At 57.2% G+C, this 25,788-nt stretch overlaps 9 protein-coding genes across 9 annotated transcripts; 7 read left to right on the top strand and 2 right to left on the bottom strand.

The window, feature by feature from the left end:
* The first annotated feature begins 409 nt into the window (after nt 1–409).
* P170DRAFT_398978 (TFIIH subunit TFB1 family protein) lies at nt 410–2,698 on the top strand. Its single transcript, XM_024846257.1, has 2 exons — nt 410–710; nt 863–2,698. The coding sequence occupies exons 1-2, from the start codon at nt 569–571 to the stop codon at nt 2,623–2,625; spliced, it is 1,905 nt and encodes a 634-aa protein (XP_024710397.1). The 5' UTR covers nt 410–568; the 3' UTR covers nt 2,626–2,698.
* Nucleotides 2,699–2,807: 109 nt separating this feature from the next.
* On the top strand, nt 2,808–4,267 carry dscB. Its single transcript, XM_024854318.1, has 2 exons — nt 2,808–3,208; nt 3,289–4,267. The coding sequence occupies exons 1-2, from the start codon at nt 2,942–2,944 to the stop codon at nt 3,892–3,894; spliced, it is 873 nt and encodes a 290-aa protein (XP_024710396.1). The 5' UTR covers nt 2,808–2,941; the 3' UTR covers nt 3,895–4,267.
* Nucleotides 4,268–4,877: 610 nt separating this feature from the next.
* P170DRAFT_432631 (uncharacterized protein) lies at nt 4,878–8,197 on the top strand. The gene has a single exon (XM_024848306.1). The coding sequence runs from the start codon at nt 5,198–5,200 to the stop codon at nt 7,904–7,906; it is 2,709 nt and encodes a 902-aa protein (XP_024710395.1). The 5' UTR covers nt 4,878–5,197; the 3' UTR covers nt 7,907–8,197.
* Nucleotides 8,198–8,377: 180 nt separating this feature from the next.
* P170DRAFT_432630 (uncharacterized protein) lies at nt 8,378–12,029 on the top strand. Its single transcript, XM_024848305.1, has one exon. The coding sequence runs from the start codon at nt 8,618–8,620 to the stop codon at nt 11,678–11,680; it is 3,063 nt and encodes a 1,020-aa protein (XP_024710394.1). The 5' UTR covers nt 8,378–8,617; the 3' UTR covers nt 11,681–12,029.
* A 463-nt stretch (nt 12,030–12,492) lies between these two features.
* Nucleotides 12,493–16,627, top strand: kgd1 (alpha-ketoglutarate dehydrogenase KGD1). Its single transcript, XM_024848304.1, has 4 exons — nt 12,493–13,085; nt 13,197–15,241; nt 15,307–15,680; nt 15,736–16,627. The coding sequence occupies exons 1-4, from the start codon at nt 12,876–12,878 to the stop codon at nt 16,272–16,274; spliced, it is 3,168 nt and encodes a 1,055-aa protein (XP_024710393.1). The 5' UTR covers nt 12,493–12,875; the 3' UTR covers nt 16,275–16,627.
* Nucleotides 16,628–16,799: 172 nt separating this feature from the next.
* On the top strand, nt 16,800–19,286 carry P170DRAFT_432627 (putative PHD finger domain protein (Ing1)). The gene is made up of 5 exons (XM_024848303.1): nt 16,800–17,324; nt 17,447–18,141; nt 18,213–18,424; nt 18,488–19,057; nt 19,114–19,286. The coding sequence occupies exons 1-5, from the start codon at nt 16,923–16,925 to the stop codon at nt 19,170–19,172; spliced, it is 1,938 nt and encodes a 645-aa protein (XP_024710392.1). The 5' UTR covers nt 16,800–16,922; the 3' UTR covers nt 19,173–19,286.
* Nucleotides 19,287–20,154: 868 nt separating this feature from the next.
* On the bottom strand, nt 20,155–21,646 carry P170DRAFT_461038 (uncharacterized protein). Its single transcript, XM_024851992.1, has 3 exons — nt 21,351–21,646; nt 20,822–21,281; nt 20,155–20,649 (listed from the first exon to the last, which is right to left on the bottom strand). The coding sequence occupies exons 1-3, from the start codon at nt 21,592–21,594 to the stop codon at nt 20,277–20,279; spliced, it is 1,077 nt and encodes a 358-aa protein (XP_024710391.1). The 5' UTR covers nt 21,595–21,646; the 3' UTR covers nt 20,155–20,276.
* A 530-nt stretch (nt 21,647–22,176) lies between these two features.
* P170DRAFT_398963 (MCT family MFS transporter) lies at nt 22,177–24,114 on the bottom strand (the record flags this gene model as incomplete). The annotated part of the gene is made up of 5 exons (XM_024846256.1): nt 22,177–23,105; nt 23,161–23,263; nt 23,322–23,616; nt 23,670–23,875; nt 23,937–24,114. The coding sequence occupies 5 exons, from the start codon at nt 24,112–24,114 to the stop codon at nt 22,676–22,678; spliced, it is 1,212 nt and encodes a 403-aa protein (XP_024710390.1). The 3' UTR covers nt 22,177–22,675.
* A 232-nt stretch (nt 24,115–24,346) lies between these two features.
* On the top strand, nt 24,347–25,771 carry P170DRAFT_442985 (alpha/beta hydrolase; the record flags this gene model as incomplete). Its single annotated transcript, XM_024850502.1, has 3 exons — nt 24,347–24,686; nt 24,752–24,860; nt 24,919–25,771. The coding sequence occupies 3 exons, from the start codon at nt 24,347–24,349 to the stop codon at nt 25,769–25,771; spliced, it is 1,302 nt and encodes a 433-aa protein (XP_024710389.1).
* Between the last annotated feature and the right edge of the window lie 17 nt (nt 25,772–25,788).

The raw sequence follows: 25,788 nt of genomic DNA, 5'->3' as shown, positions 1-25,788 counted from the left end.
GTATGGTCTTTTGTTCTGTTGTTGCGATATCCCCATTTTTTTGACGGTTGTTTTTCGCATTGTCTCGTTCTTTCTGTTCTGTTCTTGATTTCACTTGCTTTCCATCTTGTCCATGTCCCAGTCAGAAAGATGGTTTGGTGCAAAAACAAGGTGTGCATTGATGGTTTCGACTCTGGAGTTAGGCTCGTTAGGTTTATGACAGGAACAGGCCCAATGGGAATTTTAATTTAATTTCAAATCCATCCTCTCGAGGTTCCAGTAAGACGGTGACGGATGAGAAAGCGCGAGGACCCCAGAGAGTACGTTCTGGGTAATTAGGGCTCCGAACGGCATGACCGGGCGGGTCACGTGCCCTGCGCTAATCCCAAGAAAGCTTCGGATTCGGAGCCTCAATGGCTGTCTTTGTCTCTTTCTCTCTCCGCTCCTTCAGTTGCCACGACCTCGTCGACCAGCTTGAAGGCTTTTGGACCTTCCGCAACTGTCGGAAACTCCGCTGGGATTCTATTTCCCCGATGGGTGGATCCCTACACGCCGCCCAGGACCTTGGACGCTGTCGAGTTCCAAGACGATGGCACCTCCGAGCGGGTCGGCGGCATACAAGAAGAAAGATGGCACCCTGACCATGTCGCAGGATCGCCAGTCGGTCTCTTGGATCCCGGCGGCTGGTGGTGCATCGGGAACTATCACGTTACCCGTGGCTCAAATCACAAGTGCGTATCAAGATCTTTTCCATTTCAGCTTTTGAGATCCTCCCAAGACGGGACCCTGGGTGAGGGGGAGTGTGAAGAATCCTCAGCTCTCTTGCTTCGAGCAGCGGGGTATAAATGGGATTTCACAGTCGTGCTGACGCGAGAAATTGTAGATTTGCAGCAAACACCCGCCAGCAACCCCAAGGTGATGCTGAAGATATTCGTCCAGCCTCCCAACGCATCCGCCGGCTCCCCCGAGCAATACGTTTTCTCCTTCACGGCCGGGGCCAACGCGCGCCCGGAAGCGGATGCCATCAAAGATGCTCTTAGTTCCGCCATTCAAGCAGCTAAAGCTGGCCATGCCAGCCCAGCGCCGGCAGCGGGGAGCGGCGAAGGCATGTCGGCGGCCATGGCAATCGCGAATGCAGTGTCGTCGACGGGCTCGGGGAGGAATATGTGGGATGACGACAAAAAGCTCAAAGCGGATGTGGAACTACAGCAGGCCCTACTTAATGCGGACCTCAACTTGAAGCGCATGCTGATGGAGTCGCTTACCACGAAACCCGATACGATGACCACTCCGCAGTTCATGTCCCAGTTCTGGTCTACGCGTGTTCATCTTTTACGGGCTCACGCCATCGAGAGAGCGCAAACACGAGGCTCCTATAATGTGCTGTCGACGTTGAAACCGCGAGTGGAGGATAACGTATCGAAGATGAATATTAGCAAGGAGCAAATCCAGTTGATCTTCTCGCAGCATCCCCTCATCAAGCGTGTCTACGACGAGAATGTACCGAAGCTTAGCGAGCAGCAGTTTTGGTCTCGCTTTTTCCAGAGTCGTTTGTTCAAAAAAATGCGAGGGGAGCGCATCTCGGAGAACGACCCCACCGACCTTGTTCTCGATAAATACCTCAAAGCCGATGAATATGGAAATGTGTCGCGCGAAGCACACGTGCCCAATTTTCTTGATTTGGAAGGAAACGAGTTGAACAACAGTCAACGCCGAGGAAACCGGCCGGACCTGGACATGAGACCGTCTGGGGCGGACAAGGTGCCCATCATTCGCTCGCTGAACAGTCTCAGCGAAAAGATCATGGCGAATGTGGCGCCGGCCGATCGTGACCCGCACGCCCCAATTGGCATGGACGAGGAAACGTACAATGAGCTGCAGCTACGAGATCTTCGTGGCGACGAACAGCAGAATCGTATATTACTGAACATCCGGGACCAGAGCCGATTCTTCTCCTCCAAGTCCAAGGTCACCGAAGACGAACAAAGCCGCCTTTTTGCCAAGCAAGACCCGGAAAAGATCCTGCGTGACTTGCGCGTCGAGGTCGAGCACAACCTGCCCGAGAACGGGACAGCTCCACTGGGAAAGCTGGTCGAGCCGGACGAGGACAGCGACGATGACGAGAAGAAGCAACGTCGGCACGTCGGCTCGCGTGCGAATTTACAACGGGCGTCGACCCAGATCCTGGACGCGATTCGCGATCGTCGCGCGCAGACGGACGTCTCGTCCACCACCGACACCTACGGCCTGTCCTCCAACCTCTACGACCGCCTGATCCTGACGCATGCCACGACGACGGAGTTCTTACATCAGTACTGGCAGGCATTCCTGTCGGGAAATTCGGACCGTGCCGGCGAAGTCGCGTCGCTGGTGGAATCGCTGAATCGGGCCCAGGCGCGCATCAAGTCGGTGGCGCAGGATGCGGAGGCCGAGCGCCAGGTGGAGGTGGATCGACTCAAGCGACATGCACGCGAAGTGCTCGACGCCACGGGAAGGAAAATCCGACTGAATCTGGCGGGAGTGCCGGGGGGAGAGAAGGCAGTCAATCGGCTGCTGGGGCCCACGATCCAGGCATTGGAGACGGCGTTGACACGATATCACGCGGCGTATGCGGAGGAAATGAAAGAGATGCCCCCGACCACATAAAAGGAGTCGTTAGAAACCATGTACTGTACCATAGAGCTTGCGAAGAAGCAATCCGAATCTGATTATTGGCGAGTAGTACGTATTATACCTATAATAGAAGTACTGGTCGGCATGCCGAGAGCAGGCCAATATTAATCCCCCAGTCCAGGGAACTTCCCCACCGACCTCGGCCCGCCCTTCACGCGACGTGTTCGATCGACTCCCTCGCCGCTTTGCTCCTTATCGCATCGCCTCTCGACCCTCTTCTCCAACCAGTCCACCCAGATAGACGCCAGGCCTCCAGAGCACACCCAAAGAAATTCGAAGACCAAGAAGGATGCTCACATCCGGCCTCACCAACGCCCCGATCACCAAGCTGCTCCTCATCTACACCATCGCCGCCTCCGTCCTCCTCTCCATCCTCGACCTCAAGCACCTGTCCAGCATCCATGTCTCCCCACATCTGCGCCCTTACGGGCAGTACTGGCGCATCCTGATCTGGCAGGTCGCCGGATTTGCCAACTCCACGGAGGCCCTGTTCGCCGCCATGATCGTCTACCATTGCCGAGTCGTCGAGCGCGCCTGGGGAAAGAGGAAGATGGCGGTATCTACCCCCCTCTTCTTACTTCTCCTCTTTTTTGGAGACAGGAAACAGACCCGGCTAACGTGAATCGTGTCTACTAGACCTTCCTCCTCTCCACCCTGCCCTACACCACCATCCTCCCACCGATCCTCCTCGCCCTCCTCGTGCGCCCTCTCTCCCTCAACACGATCGGCTACCTCCCCTCCGGACCGACCGCCTCGCTCTTCGCCCTGTTGGCGCAATACCACGCCTCGATCCCGCACACCGTCCGATACCGCATCTCCACGTCGACTTCCGCCCCATCCTCCGCCTCGGACGCGACGTCTCCGGCGGGCAAATCCCTCACCGTGCTCCTCTCGGACAAGTCCACGACCTACCTGATCGGGGCGCAGTTGGCGCTGTCGCAGTTCCCGGGGATGCTGCTGCCGGCGATGCTGGGGTGGGGCGTGGGGCTGGCGTGGCGCATGGAGATCCTGCCGGGGTTGTCGGCGGGCGGCGCCTGGCGGGTGCCGGCGTGGATGGTGGGCGAGCGAGAGACTCGACGCATCCCGCGAAGTAATGGCCGCGGGGGCAGCAGTGGTGAATACGAGGATCTGCGACGACGGTTGGAGGGCGAGGCTGTTGCGGCGGCGGCCAGTGGTTCGGCGTCGGCGTCCGGATCGGGGACGGCGCAGAGACAGCGAGTGCGCATGGCGGATGGGGACTGATCGAGGGAGACAGGAAGATTAGACTCCTTGGAGTTGTGATACCTCGGGATGATTCTGATTGGAGAGCGCCCAGCGAGAGAGAGGCAGATATGAGGTTTCAATTAGATCGAGTTAGACATGTTTTATCGGCATACTGTGCATAGGGCACTCCTCTCCTACCAATCTCACGCGATCTCTCTTGAGATAAGGGACCTACTAGATAGGTACCTAGGGTAGCCTACCTAAGGGACTACATTGGTATCCTCCAATCAAACGGATCACCGTTGGGCTCAGACCGGAATTCCAGCCCGTCGCCACGAGGGGATAAGCTCGTTCGGCGGCCAGGAATGTAGCTACTAGTAACTAGCTAGACTTATACTTCTTCGAGGAAGTCTGGAAGGCACGAGAGTTCATTCCGAAAGAGTCTCGACTCGGCTCCACCACAGAATAATAGCATCCTGTTGCCGAATGGCTATGATCCCAATAGTTGGGAATATGATTGATCCGGGGAAAGGTGGTCGAGTTTAAGACGTAAGACTAATCCTTCTTGGAAGTTATCCCATCCCTTCGGGGTCGCGCTTCGTTTTTGGCCGTTTCTGGCTATCTTTTTCTACGTCCAGCGGAGTAATTCTGACTGATCGGCTTCGATCACAGCCAGATTCCTCCTGCGTAGATATTCGGTAGATCCCCGGAGTCCGGACCCCTGTCTGCCCTCCTTTTCTCCTGCATCCCTCGACCCGGTGGATTCCAACTGGGAAGAATCCTTAGACTGGTCTGCCGGCCTATCATGGCTCTGGACGTGCCCGCCGACCCAGTGCCAGGCTGGTGTGCCTTGTTTTGCGCAGTTCCTGAGAGGCCGGGAAAGGAAATGACGCACGAGGACAGTCCTCGGAGGGAGCGTCAGACTCGGTCGTGAGAGAGAGAGAGAGAAGGAGAAGCAAAAGAAGTTGGCAAACGGTGGCGGCTGCGGGTTTCCCCAAATTCCAAATATAGAAAATCCACGGAATCAAACAACGCCAGGAAATTAATTCCCTTCCTTCGGTCTCTATCTCACTCTCTCTCGTCCGTTTTCCTCTTTCCCCGTCGTTCCCTCGCCTTTTTTCTCTTCCTTTCGTTCCCTGCTTTCCTCCCTTGCTCCCTCCATCCCTTCCTCTCTCTTCCTGACCCTCGCATGCTCCGCCGCCGTCGTCTTCGGCTCTCTCGTCCCTGTCGCTAGTTGCGTCTCCACCACCCGATCCGACACTGTCCCGATTTTATTTCTCTCTCTGGATGGATCTTGACCGCACGTTGCTTGCCCCAGCCCGTGATTGAAAAGGAACCCAACATGGCGTACAACGCCGTCTCTCAAGCCGATCAGGATGCGACCTTTCACGCCAGCGACTCTGATGCCTCTCGCAGTCCCTCGCCCCGTCGCCGATCGTTCCAACAACTGCCTCTGGATGCCGACCACGTCGGGGGAGGCTCGTACCTGCGACCGGCGAAAAATGCCGAAGACTCGAACATCCCCAGTTTAGGTTCGATGATCCGATCCATGACCTCCACCAGCTACGATATGGTCGAGGACGACGACTACGAGGCCGTCGATCCTTCAGCGCCCCGGAGGTCCGATAGTCTCCGTCGCGTGCCTCCGCTGAACACCACCGTTGGCACTACGGCCACCGCTACCACGACTACTACGTCGCCCGCTGCCCACGCCGGCTCCCCTGAACCGCCCCTGCGGACCCCGGTCACCGACATCCCCGTCCCTCTCTCCCATCCGACCCCCGGCCTGGAATCGCTCCAAGGTGCTTACCTCAATAATGTAGAGCGCCTGGAAAGGAGTGCCGAACGTCTCAGCTCCAGCTCCGCGGATATCGGAAGTGAAATTCGCCGCATGAACCGCGAGCAGAAGAAACGCTCGTCCAGTTCCGCCTCCAACGCTACCGCGGCCGACGGCGTGCCCGTCAGAGCCAACATGTCCTCCCGTCAGGGGTCAATTCAATCCGCCTCGCGTCTGGCGCAGGTGTCTGAGCATGGTCCCGAGGAACGCTACTACCATTCGAATCGCGACCCCGTCGAGCCCATCCTGCCGCCGCCGCCGCCCCCTGCTCACCAGCAATTTAGCCATGTCGACCTCGACTTCAATTATCATCATGAAGACCAGTACGACCATCCGCCCCCGGACGAGATCGAACGTCCAGCCACGGCGGCTTCGACCGACACGTATCAACAGGCTGGGGTATTGTTTGGGGACTTCGACGGGGTGCACTACGTGCCACATGATAAGGCCCATGACCTGGCGCGACAGGTGTCCTTGACGAGGCCACCACTGGCCAGAAACTCCGAGTCCCACAAGGAGCCCCGGAATGGTGAGGACATGGTGTATTACCCTGCTCCGGTTCCCAGGATGTTGAACCTGCCCCCTCGTCTGTCCCAACGACCCAATGCCGACCGGGAGAAGCGTCGCACGCAACTGCTGGGATCGGTGCCCTCGGAGAATCGAAAGTCGGCGCCCTGGCTGGCGGCTACGGATGGAGGCGATGCGAAGCCCGAGAAGCAGTTGAAAGACCTGCCGCCCCAGCTTCGTGCCAGTGTCTTTTTCGAGCCGCCGGCCGCGTCGCTCGATATCGACGTCAAGAAAGATTCCGCCGTCGAGACGCTCGACAGTATTCTCGATGCCTCGGCACACGCCCCGGTGACAGCCTTCACGGATCATCCGTATGCCGGCCACCTGGGCCGAGAGGTCTATGGAAGCTCCAAACCCAAGACGTTACGCAAGAAAAACCCCTCCCGAAGTACCCTGCTGGTCCACCAGCAGTCCGACTCCGACACGCGGGCCAACTCACTCGCATCACGCCAGCCTTATCTGCAGACGGAAGCGGAGGCGGCGAACATTCACGAAGGCACGTCGTTACGCGAAGGTTCTCGTGACGGGCGCGAAGAAGATGGAGAGCATCCCAGGGGCGATGAGGAGGAGGGTAACGAGCCGGAAGTCCCGTTCACCGGTCCTCCCACGACTCTGCTGGCAGAGCTGGAGCAGAGGAAGCATCAACTGCGGAACCGGCAACGCACGGCCGCCGCCGATGCCATGCATTCCACTCTTCTACAGATGGATGCCGTGGCTCAAAAGCAGAGTGAGCATAGGCGACAACGGCCGATCACCTTGGCCTGGGAGGGCACAGATGCTCAGCATGCCGAGGACGAAGAGGATGACGACGTGCCGCTGGGCATGCTCTTCCCGGACAAGACGAATCCGGCCGACGAGCAACGCCCGTTGGGTCTGATGGAGAAACGAGAGATGGAGGAAGGGGAACCCTTGAGTCACCGCCGCGCAAGACTGCGAGGAGAAGCGCCACCCCCTCCGCCTCGCACCCCTGACCGGCGCCCGACGACGATGTACTCGCAACATGCTCCGGCTCCCGCAGAAGCCGCGGAGCCCGAGAGCGGCGACGAGGGAGAAACCCTCGCGCAGCGCATCGCCCGGCTGAAGGGGAACAACCGCGCCAGCACCGCGGTCGAGAGTGAATTCGCCACGGAAATCCTGGCGGAGCTCAGCCACCTGCAGGGCGACGATGACAAGCCCAAGGAGGTCGCTCCCGAAGACGAGACACTGGCACAGCGGCGCGCTCGACTGCAGAAGGAGGCCGAGGCCAATAATTCGACCCTCAAGATCCCCCGATACCGCCGAAGCATGGCGGACATCCTCCACGCGCGGCGACCGGCCGCCGTGGTCCGTCCTTCGTTCAACAACGAGGCCGCAGCACCCCAGGGGCCCGGCGGTCCTCAGCGTCGCCTCGATACTCGGATGTCGATGCAACAACTCCCGACGAGGGTCGGGATGCCCGGGCGTGCATCGTACCATCCAGGAGCCGCCAGGACCGACTCCTTTGGACCCGGGTTAGCGCATCCGAACACCTTCTACTCCGACGCGGTGCTCGGCATGGGCCATATGAGCTATGCCGTGCCGCAGAGCTACCATCAGAGGGCCGTCCCGTCGGTGATTGATCCCGGTCAGCGCGAGGTGATCGATCGCTGGAGACAGAGCATTGTATAGCTTCTCTCGTCTCATTCCCCTCCCTATTCTGATTTCGTTTTATAATGTGTGTGTCTTTGAGCGCGTTTGATCGATACTACTATATCTTTCCTTTCCTTTCTTTTTCTTTCTCTTTTTCCCTATTATTTGGTGCTGCTTATAAGTGTCTCTTTCTTGTTTTCGTTTTTATTATCGTCATCATTAGCATGATCTGGATGGTCGGCAGCATAGGTCTTTGTGTGTAGATTAGCGAATTATCCTGCATTGTACAGTAAAGCCCAGGAAGCACTTTTTGGATTGGAGTTAACTACTTATATCATTATATCACTCTTATGACGGACGTTGCACGACAGGCGTGGAAATGCCGCTGTCTGAACGGGGCCGCATGCGGAAACGTCGAGGAATGACAGCAAAACCGACATTCTTGGCCGTTCCTGGATAAACTCCCTTTTCCCCCTGCTCTTATTTCCTCCGTGCATCTGGATTCTGGATTTCATGATCGGGCAGGACTTCAGGGTTTCACCAGCCCCGTCCAATTAATTTGCCCTGCTGCTATTCTTATCGCACCGCCTTTCTGCCGGCTGAGACACGCTGCCCCACGCCTGCAATTAATCTGGCGCCTCCGCAACACCTTCGATTGCGCGCGCACACCATGGCCCATTTTTGCGTCGTCTAAACGGAGCGTTCGCTCGGATACAAGCACCCTGTGTGCTTTGGAGCGCTGAACTCACCATGCCCCCCTCCACCGTTTTCTCCTACTGGCGTCGCGACCATCGCCGATCGAGTGCGTCTCCTGTCTCGTCCGCCCAGCCCACGCCGCCCATCGCCTCGTCGACGAGAAGCGCCAGCAATCCGCCGCAGCTGCCGGTCATCCCCAACACTGCTGCTCTGCCGACGACGTTCGGGACCTCGTCTGCTACGGCCGATGGCTCGAGTCCCCAGGGCTGGGGCGACTTTCTGCCCGACTTCGACGCGGGCAAGACGAACGTCGCCGTCTCCGCGACCAGCGTCAATGCGCCCTCGTCTTCGTCGACCAACCTGGCCGTGCCGTCCGCCGCCTCGGAAAATAACGTTCGACCTCACTCGAGCCCGGAAGAATGCGATCGAGACCCCTCCATTACCTCTCAATCGAACTCCTCGCAGCCGTCTGTCACGGCCCCGCGTCCTGAATACGCCGATAGCGAGTCGTCCAAACCGAACTCGCCGTTCCGACGATCATTTGGCAAGGGGTTTTTGAATCACACGCCGTCCTCCGATAACCAGTCGAAACGCTTGTCGACCCCCGGAATCGCCCATTCAAGCCCTTTCCGACTGAGAGCCTCTCCCGATGACTCGCCGGCGGAGAAAACAGCCGCGTTGCAGAAGGAGAGCCGATTCGAGACCGCAAGCCATCGACGTCAAATCGACCGAGATGTCCCGGCGGATCAGACCAACCACCACAAATCCGGGAAGACCAGACTACACCTATTGAACCCCATGTCTCTTTTGGCCCGCAGGCGCTCGTCTCAGATTGCCACGTCGCGGACGGAGGACGTGAAAATTGGGGCTCGCAATCTCGTGCCAGCCATTCCCGACGACTACGATCCTCGAATCCGCGGAAGCATCGTCCACGACTTCTCTGCCCCTCGACCCCGTCGAAACGTATCAGCTGCACCCGTGCTTCTGCGCGAAGCCACGAGCCGCAACTCGAGCGATCAACCCCGGCCCACGAACGGGACCCAGAGACATGTTAGCGATCAGATCGTGCCGACCAGCGAGCAGAACAAACGGCACAGTGAATATTCGCCGGCCTTCAAGGAGCATTTCGAGGATGATCAGCGAGCGCTGCAGGTTGAGAACAAGGGCTACCTCCAATCTTCATTACTGACGAACCCGCCCCCTCGCGATAATGACGCGCAGTCTCTTCCCGTCTTTGCCCGGAATTTACCCACCAAGCTACCGGAGCAAGACGAAAAGCCCGATGGCCCTCCACCGAGAGAAAGCCCGCAACCGCCGCCGAGCAGCGAGCCCGCAGATGTCCCGCAAGATTCGGACACGATCGAGTTTGTGCCCCATCAGCCATCGGGCCTACCCAAGCACCTCAAAAGCAATGCCTCCCGGTTCAGTTTCGATATGAACGGCGTCGAGTCCTCAACGCAAGAGAAGCTCCTGGAGGAAAAGCACAAGGAGAAGGAGGCTGCGCGAAGAGCGAAGGCTCGGTTGGAAGACCCGGAATTCAGTGACGGGGAGGACGACTATGACAACGAGCTCTTGGATGACCTGGACGATTTGGAAGAGAAGATCCCGGGTGTAAACGTCGATGCAGACGAGGACGACCAGTTCAGTGGCTTCTCGGGCCCTGGCGATATCCTGAACAAGTCTTGGCTCGCCCCTGGCCTGTCTCCAGTTATTGCAAGTCCCATCAGCCCGAATACCCCAAGTTTACCAACTACCACGCAAGGGCAAAGCGATCCAGCTCCTGCGCCGGAATTGAACGACAGCGAGGATCTCACCGCGGGTCTTTCGGCGTCGTCGGAAGAACCGGTCGAGATTCCGCCGCCGCTCCAGCCGTCGAAGTCTCCGGCACAGGTGCCGCAGATACCAACGAAGCCTCCTCCGAATGCGACTCAGTTCCTTGATGATGACGACGATCTTTACTTTGATGACGGAGAATTTGGTGATCTCACGGCTGACGTTGGAGGCGAGGGATTCGATGAATCGATCTTCGACGACGAAACAAGTCACCTCTATGACCGAAAGCGGACTTCCGAACGCGCCGCTGCGGCCTCTCAGCAGGAGCCGGAGAAAAAGGATGATTTAAAAGATGCACTGTCATCTCTTAATGATCTCAGTCTGGAAACGGGCCCGAATGGCGGGCTTAAACATGTTCCCAGTATGGCTAGTGAGTACCAGCCGGGCTCCCGGAAGTACTCTCATGTCCCGCAGGATGTGCAAAATGCGGGATCGGCCAAATCCCAAGGGGGTGTGCTGTCCGAGCACAATCTTGAAGCTCTACATAACGCGCTAGCAAAAGCGGCCCACCAAACAACCGCCGACGACCGGTTCGACCGTAATGTGAGCGTGAGCGAGCGGTCGTTGAACCAGGAAGATGTGGACCAGCCGATGAGTCCCCAACCAGGTCTTGTGTCGGACGACAGCCACTTCAATCAGTCGGTCGACATGGTCAGTTTCGAGCAGGGGTTCGAAGACTTTGATTATGATGATAACGATGCGTCCTTCTACGACGACCCGATCATCGCCGCCGCCAATGCAGAGGCCCTAGAAAATGACGACGAAGGATTCTACGGGCAAGAGTTTGGGTTCTACGCGCAGGCCCATGGCAACGGAGAGCTGACCAACGGTGGATATTTCGGACCTCGTGGTGTCGAAGGAATCACTCGCAGCTTCAGCAGCCGGGGAAAATTCCGGGAACCTAGCCTGACGCCTATCACCGAGCGCAGCGAGCTCGGAAGTACGCGCAATTCCATGATATCTGTCTCCGCCCACGGAGCCGCGCACTCGAACCCTCTCAGCCCCGGGCTGGCCCAACTGGTCGATCTCGGAAATCTCGAGGACGAGATCTCCCTCAGTGCGCTCATGCGACTCCGTCGGGGAGCCTGGGGAGGCAGCAACGGCAGCTTGCGCAGCAGCAGCGGAAGCCCTCCTCCCAATCTCCAGACCGCGTCGAATCGCGCCAGCTTCACCGGACTTTCGGACGTGAGTCCCACCGTCTACAATGCCCCTCCGGACCTGTTCGGTGGCTCCAGCGCAACCGAGTCACCTATCCGGGAATCCTCCAAGGGCGCATTTACCTAGGAACGGGACCGTCACACCCCCTCGCTCCATAGAAACCCCGGGGAGAGTTGATCAGGGGGGTGTAAATATACACATTGATATATATATATATACAGGGCACTTTGTTTCTTCTATCTGTTGTCTTTTACGTGTTGTGTTTACTTGATATCCGCCCATTCTTCTGCTTAATGTTTTATCTCTTCTCTCGTGCCATAGGAGAAGCCCGTGATCTGTACCATCTGATTGATACGATATAATGAGTTGACGCCGCTTGTTTGAGCAAATTCCGGGAGGCAAGACAGTGTGTTTTCCTCGTGATTGTGGTTTTTGATTCCCTAGAGATGTGTTTTCAATGCAGTGTTCAGGCATCGTTGCTCCGGAAGTGATCTCATTGCTGGGCCTATAGGCCTTGAGGGAAGTAGGTATGAGTTAGGTAAGAATTACCTAAGGCACTGGCGGTAAACATAATCCAAACTGGTGATTGGCCCGATGCATCCGCAAAAACCCGCCGCGGGAATTTCGCATAACCGGCTGTGGCGGTGCGGCCGCTTGCAGGCAGCCGGCGCTGTGCCCGGGCGCAAGTGAGGCATTATTCGGCCAGTCCGGAGCGCTCCGTCCTGCCGCCCGGCAGCGACGGCGCTGAGTCAGCAGGTGTGGCTGCGGCCCAGCCACAGCCCCCCGTCATAGCGGTAGATCTCGGCAAACCTCTCGCTCTCATCCTGTTCTCGCTGTCCTTCTCTCCTGTTTCAACTTCAACACCTCGGGTTCTCTTGCACCCTCTCCCTCGTCCTCTTCTCTCCGCTCTACCTTCTACCGGTCCAGTGTGCTCGCGCACTCTGATGAGTCCCGTTTCTGTGCAGGTGCTACGGCAATACTAGTCGACACCTGTGTTTGTTCCTTCCTTTCCCATAGGTTACACATCGTGCGTCTTCCCATCCTTCCTTTAGTCCGCCTGAAATCTCGGCATCTGCAGCCAGCACCCGCCAGTCGATTGACCAGTCTTTTAACTTCTGACGTGTTTAGGTGTCTTAGATTACAGCGATCAGCTGAGATTATATTTCTTTTTTATTGTCCGTCTTTTTAGACCTCACGGTTGATCGGGCGCTTTTTTTTTTTTTTTTTTTCCTGCTTTAAAAAAGGCCGAAATTCGCGTTTCGCAGCATCTTGCTTGAACTTTTCCTGAGCTCCCTCGAGGACCGGAAAAAAAATCCCCGCAATGCTTCGTACTACAGCCGTTAAGGCCACCAACAGTGGTGTGCTGCGCGGAGCCGCTTGCTCTGCCTGCCGACGACCCTTCTCTCTTGCTTCGACCGTCAGACCCGCTTCCAGCCAGAGCTCAAAATTCGGCGTGACTGCGAGACGACCTCTCGCCGTTGTTGACCGTCTGTCCAATGGCAAGAGATATGCTGCCTCCGCGGCGGGCGTGGTAAGCTCTACACACCTCTGATCGGCAGGGCCGCGAAGGCCTTCCCCGGGCCTCTGGCGCGAAATCGGCATCGACTAACCTCTCCGGCGCGAACGCGTTGTTTCGTCCCAGGACCCCAACGATTCCTTCCTGTCGGGGAACACCGCCAACTATATCGATGAAATGTACATGGCGTGGAAGAAAGACCCGTCCAGCGTGCACATCTCGTGGCAAACGTATTTCAAGAACATGGAAGACGGCAACATGCCCGTGACCCAGGCCTTCCAGCCCCCTCCGACTCTCGTGCCCACCCCGACTGGCGGTGTCCCTCAAGAAATGCCGGGCGCTGGCCTCTCCCTCGGTCCCGCCACCGACGTGACGAATCATCTGAAGGTCCAGCTGCTGGTCCGCGCCTACCAGGCTCGTGGCCACCACAAGGCCAAGATCGACCCCCTGGGCATCCGTGGCGAGGCCGAGGCGTTTGGCTACAACAAGCCCAAGGAGCTCGAGCTCGACCACTACGGCTTCACCGAGCGCGATCTGGACGAGGAGTTCACCCTCGGACCCGGTATCCTGCCGCGGTTTGCCACCGAGGAGCGCAAGAAGATGTCGCTGCGTGAGATCATCGCCACCTGCGAGAAGATCTACTGCGGCTCGTACGGCGTGGAGTACATCCACATCCCCGACCGCAAGCCCTGCGACTGGATCCGCGACCGCTTCGAGATCCCCGAACCCTACAAGTACTCGGTCGACGACAAGCGCCGCATCCTGGACCGCTTGATCTGGAGTCACAGCTTCGAGTCCTTCCTGGCCACCAAGTTCCCCAACGACAAGCGTTTCGGTCTGGAGGGTTGCGAAACCCTGGTGCCCGGTATGAAGGCCCTGATCGACCGCAGTGTCGACTACGGCATCAAGGACATCGTCATCGGTATGCCTCACCGTGGTCGTCTGAACGTCCTCTCCAACGTCGTTCGCAAGCCCAACGAGTCCATCTTCAGCGAGTTTGCCGGTTCGACCGAGCCCTCCGACGAGGGCTCCGGTGATGTCAAGTACCACCTGGGTATGAACTTCGAGCGTCCCACGCCCTCCGGCAAGCGTGTCCAGCTGTCTCTGGTCGCCAACCCCTCCCATCTGGAGGCCGAGGACCCCGTGGTGCTCGGTAAGGCCCGCTCCATCCAGCACTACAACAACGACGAGACGGAGTTCAATACTGCCATGGGTGTCTTGCTGCACGGTGATGCTGCCTTCGCCGCCCAGGGTGTCGTGTACGAGACCATGGGATTCCACTCTCTGCCCGCCTACTCCACCGGCGGTACCATTCACATCATCGTGAACAACCAGATCGGTTTCACCACCGACCCCCGCTACTCCCGGTCCACTCCTTACTGCTCCGACATCGCCAAGTCCATCGATGCCCCCGTCTTCCACGTCAACGCCGACGACGTCGAGGCCGTCAACTACGTCTGCCAGGTCGCTGCCGACTGGCGTGCCGAGTTCAAGCGCGACGTTGTCATCGACATCGTCTGCTACCGTAAGCAGGGTCACAACGAGACCGACCAGCCCTCGTTTACTCAGCCCTTGATGTACAAGCGCATTGCGGAGCAGAAGCTCCAGCTCGAGAAGTACGTCGAGAAGCTGATCGCCGAGGGTACCTTCACCAAGGAGGACATCGACGAGCACAAGAAGTGGGTCTGGGGCATGCTCAACGACAGCTTCGACCGTAGCAAGGACTACCAGCCCACCAGCAAGGAGTGGCTGACCTCCGCCTGGAACGGCTTCAAGACCCCCAAGGAGCTGGCCACCGAGGTCCTGCCTCACCTCCCCACCGGCGTCGAGTCTCCTCTGCTGCAGCACGTTGCCGGCAAGGTCAGCGATGCTCCCGAGGGCTTCACCCTGCACCGCAACCTCAAGCGTATCTTGTCGAACCGCAAGAAGACCGTCGATGAGGGCAAGAACATCGACTGGGCCACCGCCGAGGCTCTGGCCTTCGGTTCCCTCGTTAACGAGGGCTACCACGTCCGTGTCTCCGGTCAGGATGTTGAGCGTGGTACCTTCTCCCAGCGTCATGCCGTCCTGCACGACCAGGAGACCGAGAATACCTACACTCCTTTGCAGAACATCAGCGACGGACAGGGCAGCTTTGTCATCTCCAACTCCTCTCTCAGTGAATTCGGAGCGTAAGTCATCTTTATCGCAGCTCCATCTCTCAAAGCGGACGCAAACTAACTCGGTGATTTGATAGTCTTGGATTTGAGTACGGTTACTCTCTGACCTCTCCCAACGCGCTCGTGATGTGGGAGGCTCAGTTCGGTGACTTCGCCAACAACGCTCAGTGTATCATCGATCAGTTCATCGCTTCCGGCGAGTCCAAGTGGTTCCAGCGATCCGGTCTTGTCGTGTCTCTGCCCCACGGTTATGATGGCCAGGGTCCTGAGCACTCTTCGGGCAGAATGGAGCGTTGGTTGCAGCTCTGCAACGAGGAGCCTCGTGTCTACCCCTCCGCCGACAAGCTCGACCGCCAGCACCAGGACTGCAACATGCAGATTGCCTACATGACCACCCCCGGCAACCTGTTCCACATCCTGCGTCGCCAGATTCACCGCCAGTTCCGCAAGCGTAAGTACCATTTGCCCGCCATTTGCCAAGCACCAGACTAATCTGTTTATCGCAGCCCTTGTGATCTTCTTCTCCAAGTCTCTCCTGCGTCACCCGATTGCCCGCTCTTCCATTGAGGAGTTCACCGGCGATTCTCACTTCCAGTGCATCATCCCTGACCCGGCCCACGGCACGGCTATTGACGAGCCTGAGAAGATCGAGCGGGTTATCCTGTGCTCTGGCCAGGTCTACGCCACCCTTGTGAAGCACCGTGAGGCCCAGGGTCTCCGCAACACCGCCATCACTCGCATCGAGCAGCTCCACCCCTTCCCTTGGGCTCAGCTCAAGGAGAACCTGGACAGCTACCCCAACGCCCGTAACATCGTCTGGGCCCAGGAGGAGCCCCTCAACGCCGGTGCCTGGAGCTACGCCCAGCCCCGCATTGAGACCCTGCTGAACGCGACGGAGCACCACAACCGCCGTCACGTTCTCTACGCCGGTCGTTCCCCTAGTGCCTCCGTGGCCTCGGGTCTCAAGTCCGTCCACTTGAAGGAAGAGCAGGAATTCCTCGAGGATGCCTTCACCGTCCACCAGGACCGGTTGAAGGGCGAGTAAATTGGAAGGGAGAATTAGACGAGCTGACAGCTCAATAGAAGGTATTGTCGCAGCATTTTTTTCCCGGGTGCCATGTGCGGTTGTTTGAGGGGAGAGAGAAATGGCAGCGCCTACTCGTTTCAGTCTCCTATGTATGATTTTTCATTTGTTGTCTGCATAGTTGCACGGTGTTGATAACTCCGCCTGTGCTTGTGCCCGCAGGGGCTTTGGCATTTTCAGGTTTCATCTCTGGCACGAGCAGCATGATCTGGCCTGTCTATACCTAGCATGTGTTTCTTTTTTTGTTTGTTTTCTTTTTGCCGTGCATGTAAATTAAGGACTTTGGTATAATATCGATGTGTCTTGTTTCTTTGTTTTGTGCAGCTTCCCGTAGGAGCCAAGTATAGATGGGGATGATGTCATGCCCGAGCCCGACCGCTGAGTCAGCCCACCGTGTCTGCCTGAGTCCGCAGGCACCAATCACCTGACGGCGATCCCAAAGGGGAAAGAAGGCCCTCTGCGTTTCGTCGTTTCTCCGCACCGCGAGATTCCCATCTCTTCGTCTCGTCCGCTGTTCCATGTTCCCGCTGCTGAGGCGCCGGCCTGCCGTTTTCTGTGATTGCTTTCTCTTCCCTGATTGAATCCCGCCGGCCTTCTTTTCCATGCACCATGTCCTCGGCGGCTCCTGCGTCCGCCGTCCCTCCCCAGGGCTCCTCCAGTGCCCGTCAGTCAGCGCGCCAGACACGCACGAACCCATCTCGCACCTCTAAGACCCTGGGGCGCTCGTCTTTTGCCTATGGACACTCGTCCATGGCAGACACCTCCCCTACGCCTCCCATCCCCCACGGATTCTACCCAGCGATCACACATTTTACCGATGCCATCGCCGCCCTACCCCGAGAATTTCGGCGGCACAATTCCTTGCTAAAGGAGGTCGATGCGAAGGCCTGGGCCTTGGAGGATAACCTACTCCAGCTACTCAAGACGTCTTCAGAATCACAGGCCGTTCCTTTTCCTCCCAACCCGGCTCCTGTCATTGCAGGGGCGGTGCGCGAGGATCTCTTGCCTGCGGTGGGTCAACACTTAGTCCATTTTCCCCCTCTCTGCGCAAAGAGGAATCAATAAGGAGATGACCGGTGACGATGCAATTTTGATAATACTCATGCTGACTTCTTTTGTGACATCTGCATTAGGGCCTCCCACAACAACCCGAATCCGAAGACAGCAGAAACCGTCGGGTTCTCTTCGATCGCGTACGCCATACCCTCTCGGACCTGATGATGACGGCGGATGAGAAAAATCATGTGATTTCCAATGCAAACGACGAGTTGGATCGTCAGCTTCTGCGTCTGGATACTGTCTTCCCTTTTATTGCCGGCGAGATCAGCGACGAGGCACGCCTCGGCAGTCTCAGCCATTGGGCCTACTCCAATCGCAATGCAGCGGCCAAGGCTGCAGCCAATGAGCGCCCTCGCCGGGAAGCTGCTTCCAATAAGGATATAGTCCATGCTATTCAGGAGGCAGAGGCTGCGTCGCGAAGCGAGGCTCGACGTGAAGCTGTCATGGCCCGGCGACAGCGCCGGGCGCACGGTGAGTCGGATCTGGAGGAGGTCCGCGCTGCCGGCGGTCGCAAGGGACAGTCTAGCAAGGCGCGTGCCACCGCTGCAGGTGATGCGTCTGCCGTGGGGAATGCGCATGCGACCACCGGCACGTCGGGCCAGACGAAACGTCGCAAAGTCGAGCGACCGCCCCCCGTGGATACTGGCACTGCTATGGAGCGCTCAGCCAGCGGCAATGTGTCGGGCAGAGCGGCCGCCAAAGAAGGGTCCGATGGGACGAAGAAGAGATCCCGGGCACCGAACACAAATACGGCAGCCGCACGCAAAAGGTATGGAGACTCAAAAGAGGAGACCGACAGTACGTGGGAAGTAAGGAGAACTCTGGCTGACTATGATCCAGGAACAATACCGGGGTCTCAGCCACAGATTCGCCCATTTTGGCACCATCACCGGTTGTCGGTGCTGCTGCCATCCCACGAAGCGCAGCCAGTCCAGGGCCAGCTCCCGCCGCGGCGCGGCCGCAGTCATCACGGACTCAACAGAATACCAGCCAATCTGCCAATGGTCGCCAAAGACCCTCATCGTCGGCCTCGAATCGTGTTAACAGCAACAGTATGTATTTTCTTGTGGTTGAGTTCTCCTGTGCAGGTGGCTAACAAAAAGGTGTTGGTGTAGATAAAACAAACGAGGCGAGGATCACACCTAAAGAAATCGCATCCAAGACCGATGCTCTTCCTCCGCCAATCCCCGAAACGAAGCGCCGAGAAACGGAAACCGAGCCTGCCGACGCAGCTGCATCGAAGGTTCCCACTCCTGTCGGGACTAAGCGTGACGACACGGACGGTAAACCGACCGAATCCATTGAACAGCGGGAAACACCGACATTGCCGCCCTTGAACACGGCACCCAAGGGACGGTCGTCAAAGACGTCGACTCCCGTGACGACGACTTTCTCCGAAACCACCACCCAGCAGCGTGTACGTGCCACACGCAGTACAGACCCTGCACCGGCCAAGCGGTCACAGAAGAAGAATGGCAGTACGCCTGTGGTGCAGCCGAGGGCACCATCCGAGGAGGAAGAATCCCTTCACGAAGGGGATGACGAGGATGAGGAAGGCGAGCCGCGGTACTGCTACTGCAACGAAATCAGTTTCGGCGAGATGGTTGCGTGTGACAACGACGCATGTCCGCGTGAATGGTTCCATTTGTCCTGCGTTGGGTTGACAAAGCCACCCGGCAAGAATGGTAAGTCCCGCCTCCTTGGCCCTCGAGGCGCGACGGCCATCGCTAACAACACGCAGTCAAATGGTATTGCGATGAGTGTCTTCAAAACCTGCGCCGCAGTCGAAGCGGACGGTAGACGCGGACGACGATAACGAAGCGACAACAGACCATCAACTGCGTGGTTTTCTAATTGATCAATGTTCGGAGTAAATATATAGACTTGTCCAATCTATTTTTTTCAACTGGTTAATCTCGATGGTTTTGTATCTTTCTTGACTTCTTAACACGTGCTCTGTAGACTTTCTTCATCTCCATCATCCTCCTTAGACCTTCCACCTGATCTACGCATACATGCTGCTTTGATCCCCACACAGAAGCAAATATATGACAGCTGATTCTTAGAATTAATGAGACTTACCTTTTTTGCATGAGGCCGCTTTAATAAGATTGTTATAAGATAGAGCCCTATATATAATAAGTTGAGAATACATTATAGCTAGTAGGTATTATGGTATCTCCTAGTATATACTTCTATTTTTTTTTTAAAAAAAAAGAAATTTCAAGACTATCGCGTCCGCCACGATGAGACGCTCTAGGTACTAAACCTGCTAAACCTGCTAAACCTGCTAAAATAAGATATTATACTTATATCCAAGGTTACCCTAGACTTAGTACTAGTTAGGATACCCTTATGAAGGAAGTCTTTTAAATTATAATATCCTTCAGAGACGGCAGTTGTAGCAATCTACCTATATAATTCCGCAGTATCAATAACTTCCAATCCCTGACGGGGGGATCACCTGCATTACTACTACCCATTGGGTTCCAGTACGGGGCGTGGATAAGCCTCCAATGGACCAAAGCTGTGGAGACAACCGCCAGCACGACGAAGAGGTTTTGGACATGGCCGTCACCGTATCGAACTGGCACTCTTCCTGCAACTCGTCGACCGGACAACAAGCCGCCCTCAGGCAATTCTCAATTTAAGATGTCGGCACATCGGCGTCCGCCTGCCTGCGCTGTGACCTGTCCCTCAGGAACACATGTTTACTCCTGAATCCCATCCAAGCCAGCTGTTCCAGCATGAGAAGCAGCTTACAAGTGGTAGCACGGAGGATGGAAGTGGGACCAAAAAGAGTGACATTAAGGTACAGGGACAGGGACAGGGACAGGGACAGGTTATCCATGACATTCGCCGACCCCACGAACGTTGCTTACTTCCCCATCCCCAGGAAGACGATCAATCTCGAGCATATCCAATCCTCTTCTTCTTGTCTTCTTCCGGCAGACCCTGCTCAGTAGACCTACCTGTCTTCACCTGATACGGATACAATTCGACAGCTTCCGGTTCATTATTCTTCCATCTCGCATCTGCCGACTTGCTGTCCGATAGATTCAGGTATGAGGTCCCGGATCGCTTCGCGGTGTGGTGCGCAGTCAGCCGAACCGCGGCGAGGATCAGGGGCCTGTAGCAGGGGAGGCACGCGGCGAGGAGATAGACGCCTGGCTCGATGATGCTCCAGCTGAGGAATGTCACGGAGGTCCAGGTCCCGTCTTCGAGGGGGTTGCTTTGGAAGAATGCAACGCAGCGCATGATGGACGTGATCATTCCTCTGGGTGATGTTAGTATATGGATCTACGTATGTAGGATTTGCTTGCTTTCGTGCGTCATGGGGAGAACAACAACAACAACAACAACCCAATAGGTCATTTAGTTAGAAGACCAGGATCACCAACTGTATACCGCACTAGTAAGAAAAGAAAGAGAGAGAGAGAGATACTCACACACTCCCCGTCAATATCGTAGCCGCCAGCCCAATCTTCACCTGCCTGCTCGTCTGCAACTTCCAAATCACCGGCTGCGGCAGGATGAGCATCAGCAAGTCAACAAACACATTGGGCAGGGTGCCGTAGCGAAAGAACTGCGTGAGGTCGATGCACCGGCCCCCCGGGATGGTCTTATCCCAAAGATACGCGAGCGGGATGCACTCGAACGCACCCGTGAGGATGTCGGCGACGCCCAGAGCGACCACCACCGCGATCAAGACGTAGCAGGCGATGCGGTATTTTCTCTCGTGGAAGATGCGCAGATACAGGGCTAGGATCACCACCCGGGGGACCATGCAGGCGGCCGAGTACACGATGGGCGTCACGACCAGGACCTTGGCCCATGGGACCATCGCCTCGGGGTAGAGGGCTTTCACGACGTCGAGGTGATAGCCGACGCGGCCGAGACGGATGCCAACTGGTCCTATGGTTAGCTTTGTTTGATGATATCTTCAAGGTGGATTCATTATGGATGGAAGGCACATACTCAACGCCGAAGTATTCAGCGCCAAACAAAGGATCAATCCGGGGATCATCAGAATATCATCGATGCCGAAGCGTTTCTCGCTCAACATGAAGGCCAGGTACCGGAGCCCCACTGCAACGATTTCGATGACGATGAACGCAATCGCGACATCTCGAGTCTGGTCCCCGCTGTATTCCCTGATGCGGGCGGGCGGGATATCCGCGGCGGCGGAAGAAGAAGAGGAAGAGGAAGAAGAAGAAGACATGGGGGTGTAGATAGAAGGCAATCAATCAATCAATATTATTGTAAGGCCTGGTTCCGAGGACCTTTTGAAAGGAGTGACGAGGTTTTTAATCAGTGAGAACCGCCCTTTCCATTCTCTCGCGAACATCTCCAGGGCAGACGACCTTTATAAGCCGATGCCACGCTTAGTGTATGGGTCGAACATGAAAGGGCAAGGATTGCTCGCTCGCTCACCTTCATCAGAGGACATGAATGGCATCGAGACGGACGGCATAGAGGAGGGAGGGAAGGGGGACTTTGGCCCCAAAGGTTCATGAGGGTACCTGAGGTGAGTCGTGCTGGACAGGCTCTGGGCATGGCATGGCATGCATGGGGATAGGGCATGGGGACACGGCCCTAAGCACTCCAAGGTAGGTGGCTGGATGTCTTGAGGGGCAATGCAGCATCCCTGGACAAGCAACCTTGGCGTCTTCGTGGCGGTGGATGTTGATCTTGGTCTGAATGGGATAAGAATCCGGGCCAAGGAGGCCAAGACAACAAGCATTTACGCGGGTCTGTAACAAAGGTGTGATGAGGCTAATTTTAAATCCTTTCGTGCTTTTGGCATCTATCAAGAGGTTAGGACGTAACATCGCAGAGACTTGCAAAGGCACTTGAAGCCGCATCTGACGGGGGAGATGATTGGCATGTCCGGTTGAGTCGGCAGAAGAATTGGAGAGAAGCAAACAAAAGTCAATACACCCTGTTCGATAGTCGTACTTTGGCAAATGATCGGGGTAGTGTTGGCTCAGCCTGAAACAACATACAGGTACATCCATGTCACAACTCGCATATCGATACAGCTAAGAAAGGCCATTGACGCATGATACAGAAAGCAGTATGAAACACATACGCAGTAGTTGATGATTCAATCAAAATGGAAATGGATCTGTCATCCCCTGTAAGATACTGCAGCTATAGTGCCTTGGCGGCTGGAGAGTTGCAGGCAAAGGATAAGTGCAACCAAAGAGACAGCAAACATCCGGGGATTCGATTTGATTTGATTGAATTGGATATGTAGTGCATATAACGTAAGGCTGGGCCCAAACAGGGATTCCACCCCCTCAGACCGCCGATGTAACCCTCCACCCACCCCGACGCACGCGCAGGAGCAAAAAGCACACCAGGGCTGAGAAGTAGCTGACGCCCGAGAAGACGCACGCATCCGTGAAGTCCCCCTCCTCTTGCGCCGCAATCGCCCCGGCGATTGGAGGGCTGGTGAGCCCCCCGATGGCCCCAATGGCCAGCGTGGTGCCCATTCTCAGACCGACTTCCTTGATAGGAGACAGGATGGCGATCAGGACAGGACCCAGGCCGACTGTCGCGCCCGAACCCACCCCAAAGAGGGCCGTGAAAGTCAGGAAAGCCACGTTGCCCCCGGCGGGCAGCCAGAGGGCGAGCACGATGATCGTCGTAAACAGCGTCATGACAATCATGACGTTGAATGCGCCGCAGCGGTCGGCGAGGTAGTTTGGCACCGTGCGACCCAGGAAACTGCGAGCGTGTCAAGATACAGACCGAGATGCGGCGGAAAGGAACAGTAGCCTACCTCGCGCCGTTCAGGATGGGGATTAGGCTCAACGCAAGGCTCTGGGACATGCCATGGCGCATGGCGACGACGGAAATGTAATTGAACGGAACAAACATGCCCCCTGCATGCGATTAGTCTGGAGAACCATTCTCCCGTCGGGGGACTGTTGCGCCACCCACAGTAGAGAAAAAAGCACGCGGCACATAAGATGCAGAAGTCCAGCTCGGCTAGAGGCTTCACGTAGTCGACGATCTTCATTGGCTTGGGACGATGCTCCATGCGGGATGAAACCGTCCAGGTCGCGAAGATCAGCATGGCCAGGACCAAAAAGGCGCAGATTCGCATCGTCCAGCCAAATCCCACGCGGGGAATCAAGTGCTGGACCATGAGAGGAAACACCACTCCGCCAATGGAGGACCCTGCCACGGTGAGCCCCGACGCAATGGCCTTTCTTCGGCGAAACCAGGTATACGGCTGGGAAGCAGTCAACCACCAACCACCGACCACCAGGGGGGTGCATTTCGTACGGCGGCCATGGCCGGGGTGAAGATGAGCGCGCATCCCAGTCCGGAGCAGACCGATTGGCTCAGCATGAACTGATAGTACTCGCGTGAGATGCTGGCCATCATCAGCCCGAAGGTGTGCACCAGCGTGCCCATCGCAATCGGCACTCGCGGCCCGTAATTGTCAAACAGCTTCCCCGTCAAGGCGGAGGGGAACATCATGAAAAAGACTGGGAATGATCTTCGTTAGTCGTGGAGGGCAGTGTCACACGAGGGCTCGGGGGGACCAACACTCCATCGACGGGATCCAGGAGATCTTGGAGCTGCTGTACTCGCGTAATTGATGGGCTTCGTACTGCGCCTGAAACACGCCGATGCAATTGACCCAGCCGAACGAAGCGAACAGCGCAGCAGCCGAGCCAGCGACGGTCAGCCATGCCTTTGGGCTTCCTTCTTGGGGAGAGGACATTGTGCTTCCTGGGGGTGGGGACTGGTCGGTGATCGGAGGGTCGCTTTATAGCCTCCAAGCATCCTGGAGCGTGGGATTTGTGGCAATAGTCCCACAGCCTTGAGCCAGGGGAAAGGAAAGAATCCCTGCAGCCTCGGCTACGACACTTCTTTGTCTGCCCCTCCGCCTCCTTTTTCTTTCGTCCGTCCGGTCGATTTGGACTGATGAACTCCCTTTCTCGGCCGGATCAACCATGTCGACCACCAACTTCACCGTCACGGAGCACACCGTCGCCGCGGGCCATATTCGCGAGTATGCCGGTAGCACCGCCAACAGCCAGGAGGAGGTGCTGCAGCTCCATGTGAAGCAGTACACGCCCAAGGAGCAATCGCTGCCGCTGTCCCCAAACGCGGTGACCGTCGTGGCCGCCCACGGGGTGGCCCTGGCCAAGGAACTGTACGAGCCACTGTGGGACGAAATCTGGCAGCGTTCCAGGCAGAGTGGAAATGTGCAGATTCGCAGCATCTGGATTGCCGACATGGTCAACATGGGCGGCAGTGGCATCCTCAACGAAGACAAGTTGAGCACGGATTGTGAGTGGTGGCCAGGAAGGAATCATCAATCCTCTAGGGTAGCCAGCTGATGACCGGATCCATAGTCTCCTGGATGGACTGTGCCCGAGACCTGCTCTTGATGGTCAATCACTTCCGCGATCAAATGCCTCGACCCATCGTGGGCGTGGGCCATAGCTTTGGAGGCACCATCATGTCCGATTCCCTCTCCAGATTCATCCGATCGAAGAGCCCGCAGCTAACGCACGATCAGAACGAACCTGGCGTATCTGCATCCTCGTCTCTTCACGACGGTCGTCCTCCTAGACCCCGTCATCCAGCTCAACCCGCCCCCGATGGGCTTTGGGACCGACCCCCCCAGCGCCATCAACTTCACCCTGTATCGTCCCGACGTCTGGCCCAACCGCAAGGCCGCCATGGCCACGTACGCAAAGATCTTCCCCGCCATGGACCCGCGGTGTCTGGAGCGCGCGGCCAAGTATGGATTCCGCGATCTGCCCACGGCGCTGCATCCCAACCTCCCGGAAGGCAGCGATGCGTCCGACCCGCCCGTCACGCTCACCACCACCAAATACCAGGATCTGCTGGGCCAGATCCGCGAGAATCTCGCGGCCCGCGCCCCGGACGGCTCCGTCCACATCAATCGTCGCACGCACGCCGATCTGGATCCCCTGGCCGCCTTCATCCCCATGTATCGGCCGGAGCCACGCAGCACGTTCTACAGGCTCCCGAGCCTGAGGCCGTCGGCGCTCTGGCTGCTCGGGGGGAACAGCTATCTCCGCACGGATGAAATCCGCCAGGGGGTCCAGGCCTGTGGCACGGGGGTCGGTGGCAGCGGGGGGATGGCGCCAGGGAGGGTCAAGGAAGTCATCCTGCCCAAGGCGGGCCATCTCTTCCCGTTTGAGAACGTGGCCGACGCCGCTGAACAGTGCTTCCGGTGGTTGGATCGCGAAATGGCGCACTTCCTGCGTCTGGAGCGCGAGTGGGAGGAACAGCGCCGGTCGATGAGCCAGCGCGATCATCTGGTCTTGGGGGAGGAATGGTACCAGGCGATCAAACCGACCAGTGCTTTCCGAGCGCCGAAACCGAAGAAGGAGAAGCTGTGAGCGAGGCATGGGCTGGT

The sequence above is a fragment of the Aspergillus steynii genome (genome assembly GCF_002849105.1).
Source record: "Aspergillus steynii IBT 23096 chromosome Unknown P170scaffold_1, whole genome shotgun sequence".
In the NCBI taxonomy this organism is placed as follows: Eukaryota; Fungi; Ascomycota; class Eurotiomycetes; order Eurotiales; family Aspergillaceae; genus Aspergillus; species Aspergillus steynii.
This window is presented reverse-complemented; position numbering and strand designations above follow the sequence as displayed.

Excerpts from the sequence above, each read along its gene's own strand:
- P170DRAFT_398978 (XM_024846257.1), top strand. The coding sequence starts at position 569 with ATGGCACCTCCGAGCGGGTCGGCGGCATACAAGAAGAAAGATGGCACC. Across the intron at positions 711-862 it reads ACCCGTGGCTCAAATCACAA|ATTTGCAGCAAACACCCGCC; the intron begins GTGCGTATCAAG and ends GAGAAATTGTAG.
- dscB (XM_024854318.1), top strand. The coding sequence starts at position 2,942 with ATGCTCACATCCGGCCTCACCAACGCCCCGATCACCAAGCTGCTCCTC. Across the intron at positions 3,209-3,288 it reads GGGGAAAGAGGAAGATGGCG|ACCTTCCTCCTCTCCACCCT; the intron begins GTATCTACCCCC and ends CGTGTCTACTAG.
- P170DRAFT_432631 (XM_024848306.1), top strand. The coding sequence starts at position 5,198 with ATGGCGTACAACGCCGTCTCTCAAGCCGATCAGGATGCGACCTTTCAC.
- P170DRAFT_432630 (XM_024848305.1), top strand. The coding sequence starts at position 8,618 with ATGCCCCCCTCCACCGTTTTCTCCTACTGGCGTCGCGACCATCGCCGA.
- kgd1 (XM_024848304.1), top strand. The coding sequence starts at position 12,876 with ATGCTTCGTACTACAGCCGTTAAGGCCACCAACAGTGGTGTGCTGCGC. Across the intron at positions 15,242-15,306 it reads TCTCTCAGTGAATTCGGAGC|TCTTGGATTTGAGTACGGTT; the intron begins GTAAGTCATCTT and ends GTGATTTGATAG. Across the intron at positions 15,681-15,735 it reads TCACCGCCAGTTCCGCAAGC|CCCTTGTGATCTTCTTCTCC; the intron begins GTAAGTACCATT and ends TGTTTATCGCAG.
- P170DRAFT_432627 (XM_024848303.1), top strand. The coding sequence starts at position 16,923 with ATGTCCTCGGCGGCTCCTGCGTCCGCCGTCCCTCCCCAGGGCTCCTCC. Across the intron at positions 17,325-17,446 it reads GCGAGGATCTCTTGCCTGCG|GGCCTCCCACAACAACCCGA; the intron begins GTGGGTCAACAC and ends CATCTGCATTAG. Across the intron at positions 18,425-18,487 it reads GAATCGTGTTAACAGCAACA|ATAAAACAAACGAGGCGAGG; the intron begins GTATGTATTTTC and ends GTGTTGGTGTAG.
- P170DRAFT_461038 (XM_024851992.1), bottom strand. The coding sequence starts at position 21,594 with ATGTCTTCTTCTTCTTCCTCTTCCTCTTCTTCTTCCGCCGCCGCGGAT. Across the intron at positions 21,282-21,350 it reads GCTGAATACTTCGGCGTTGA|TTGGCATCCGTCTCGGCCGC; the intron begins GTATGTGCCTTC and ends CCATAGGACCAG. Across the intron at positions 20,650-20,821 it reads ACGATATTGACGGGGAGTGT|AGGAATGATCACGTCCATCA; the intron begins GTGAGTATCTCT and ends AACATCACCCAG.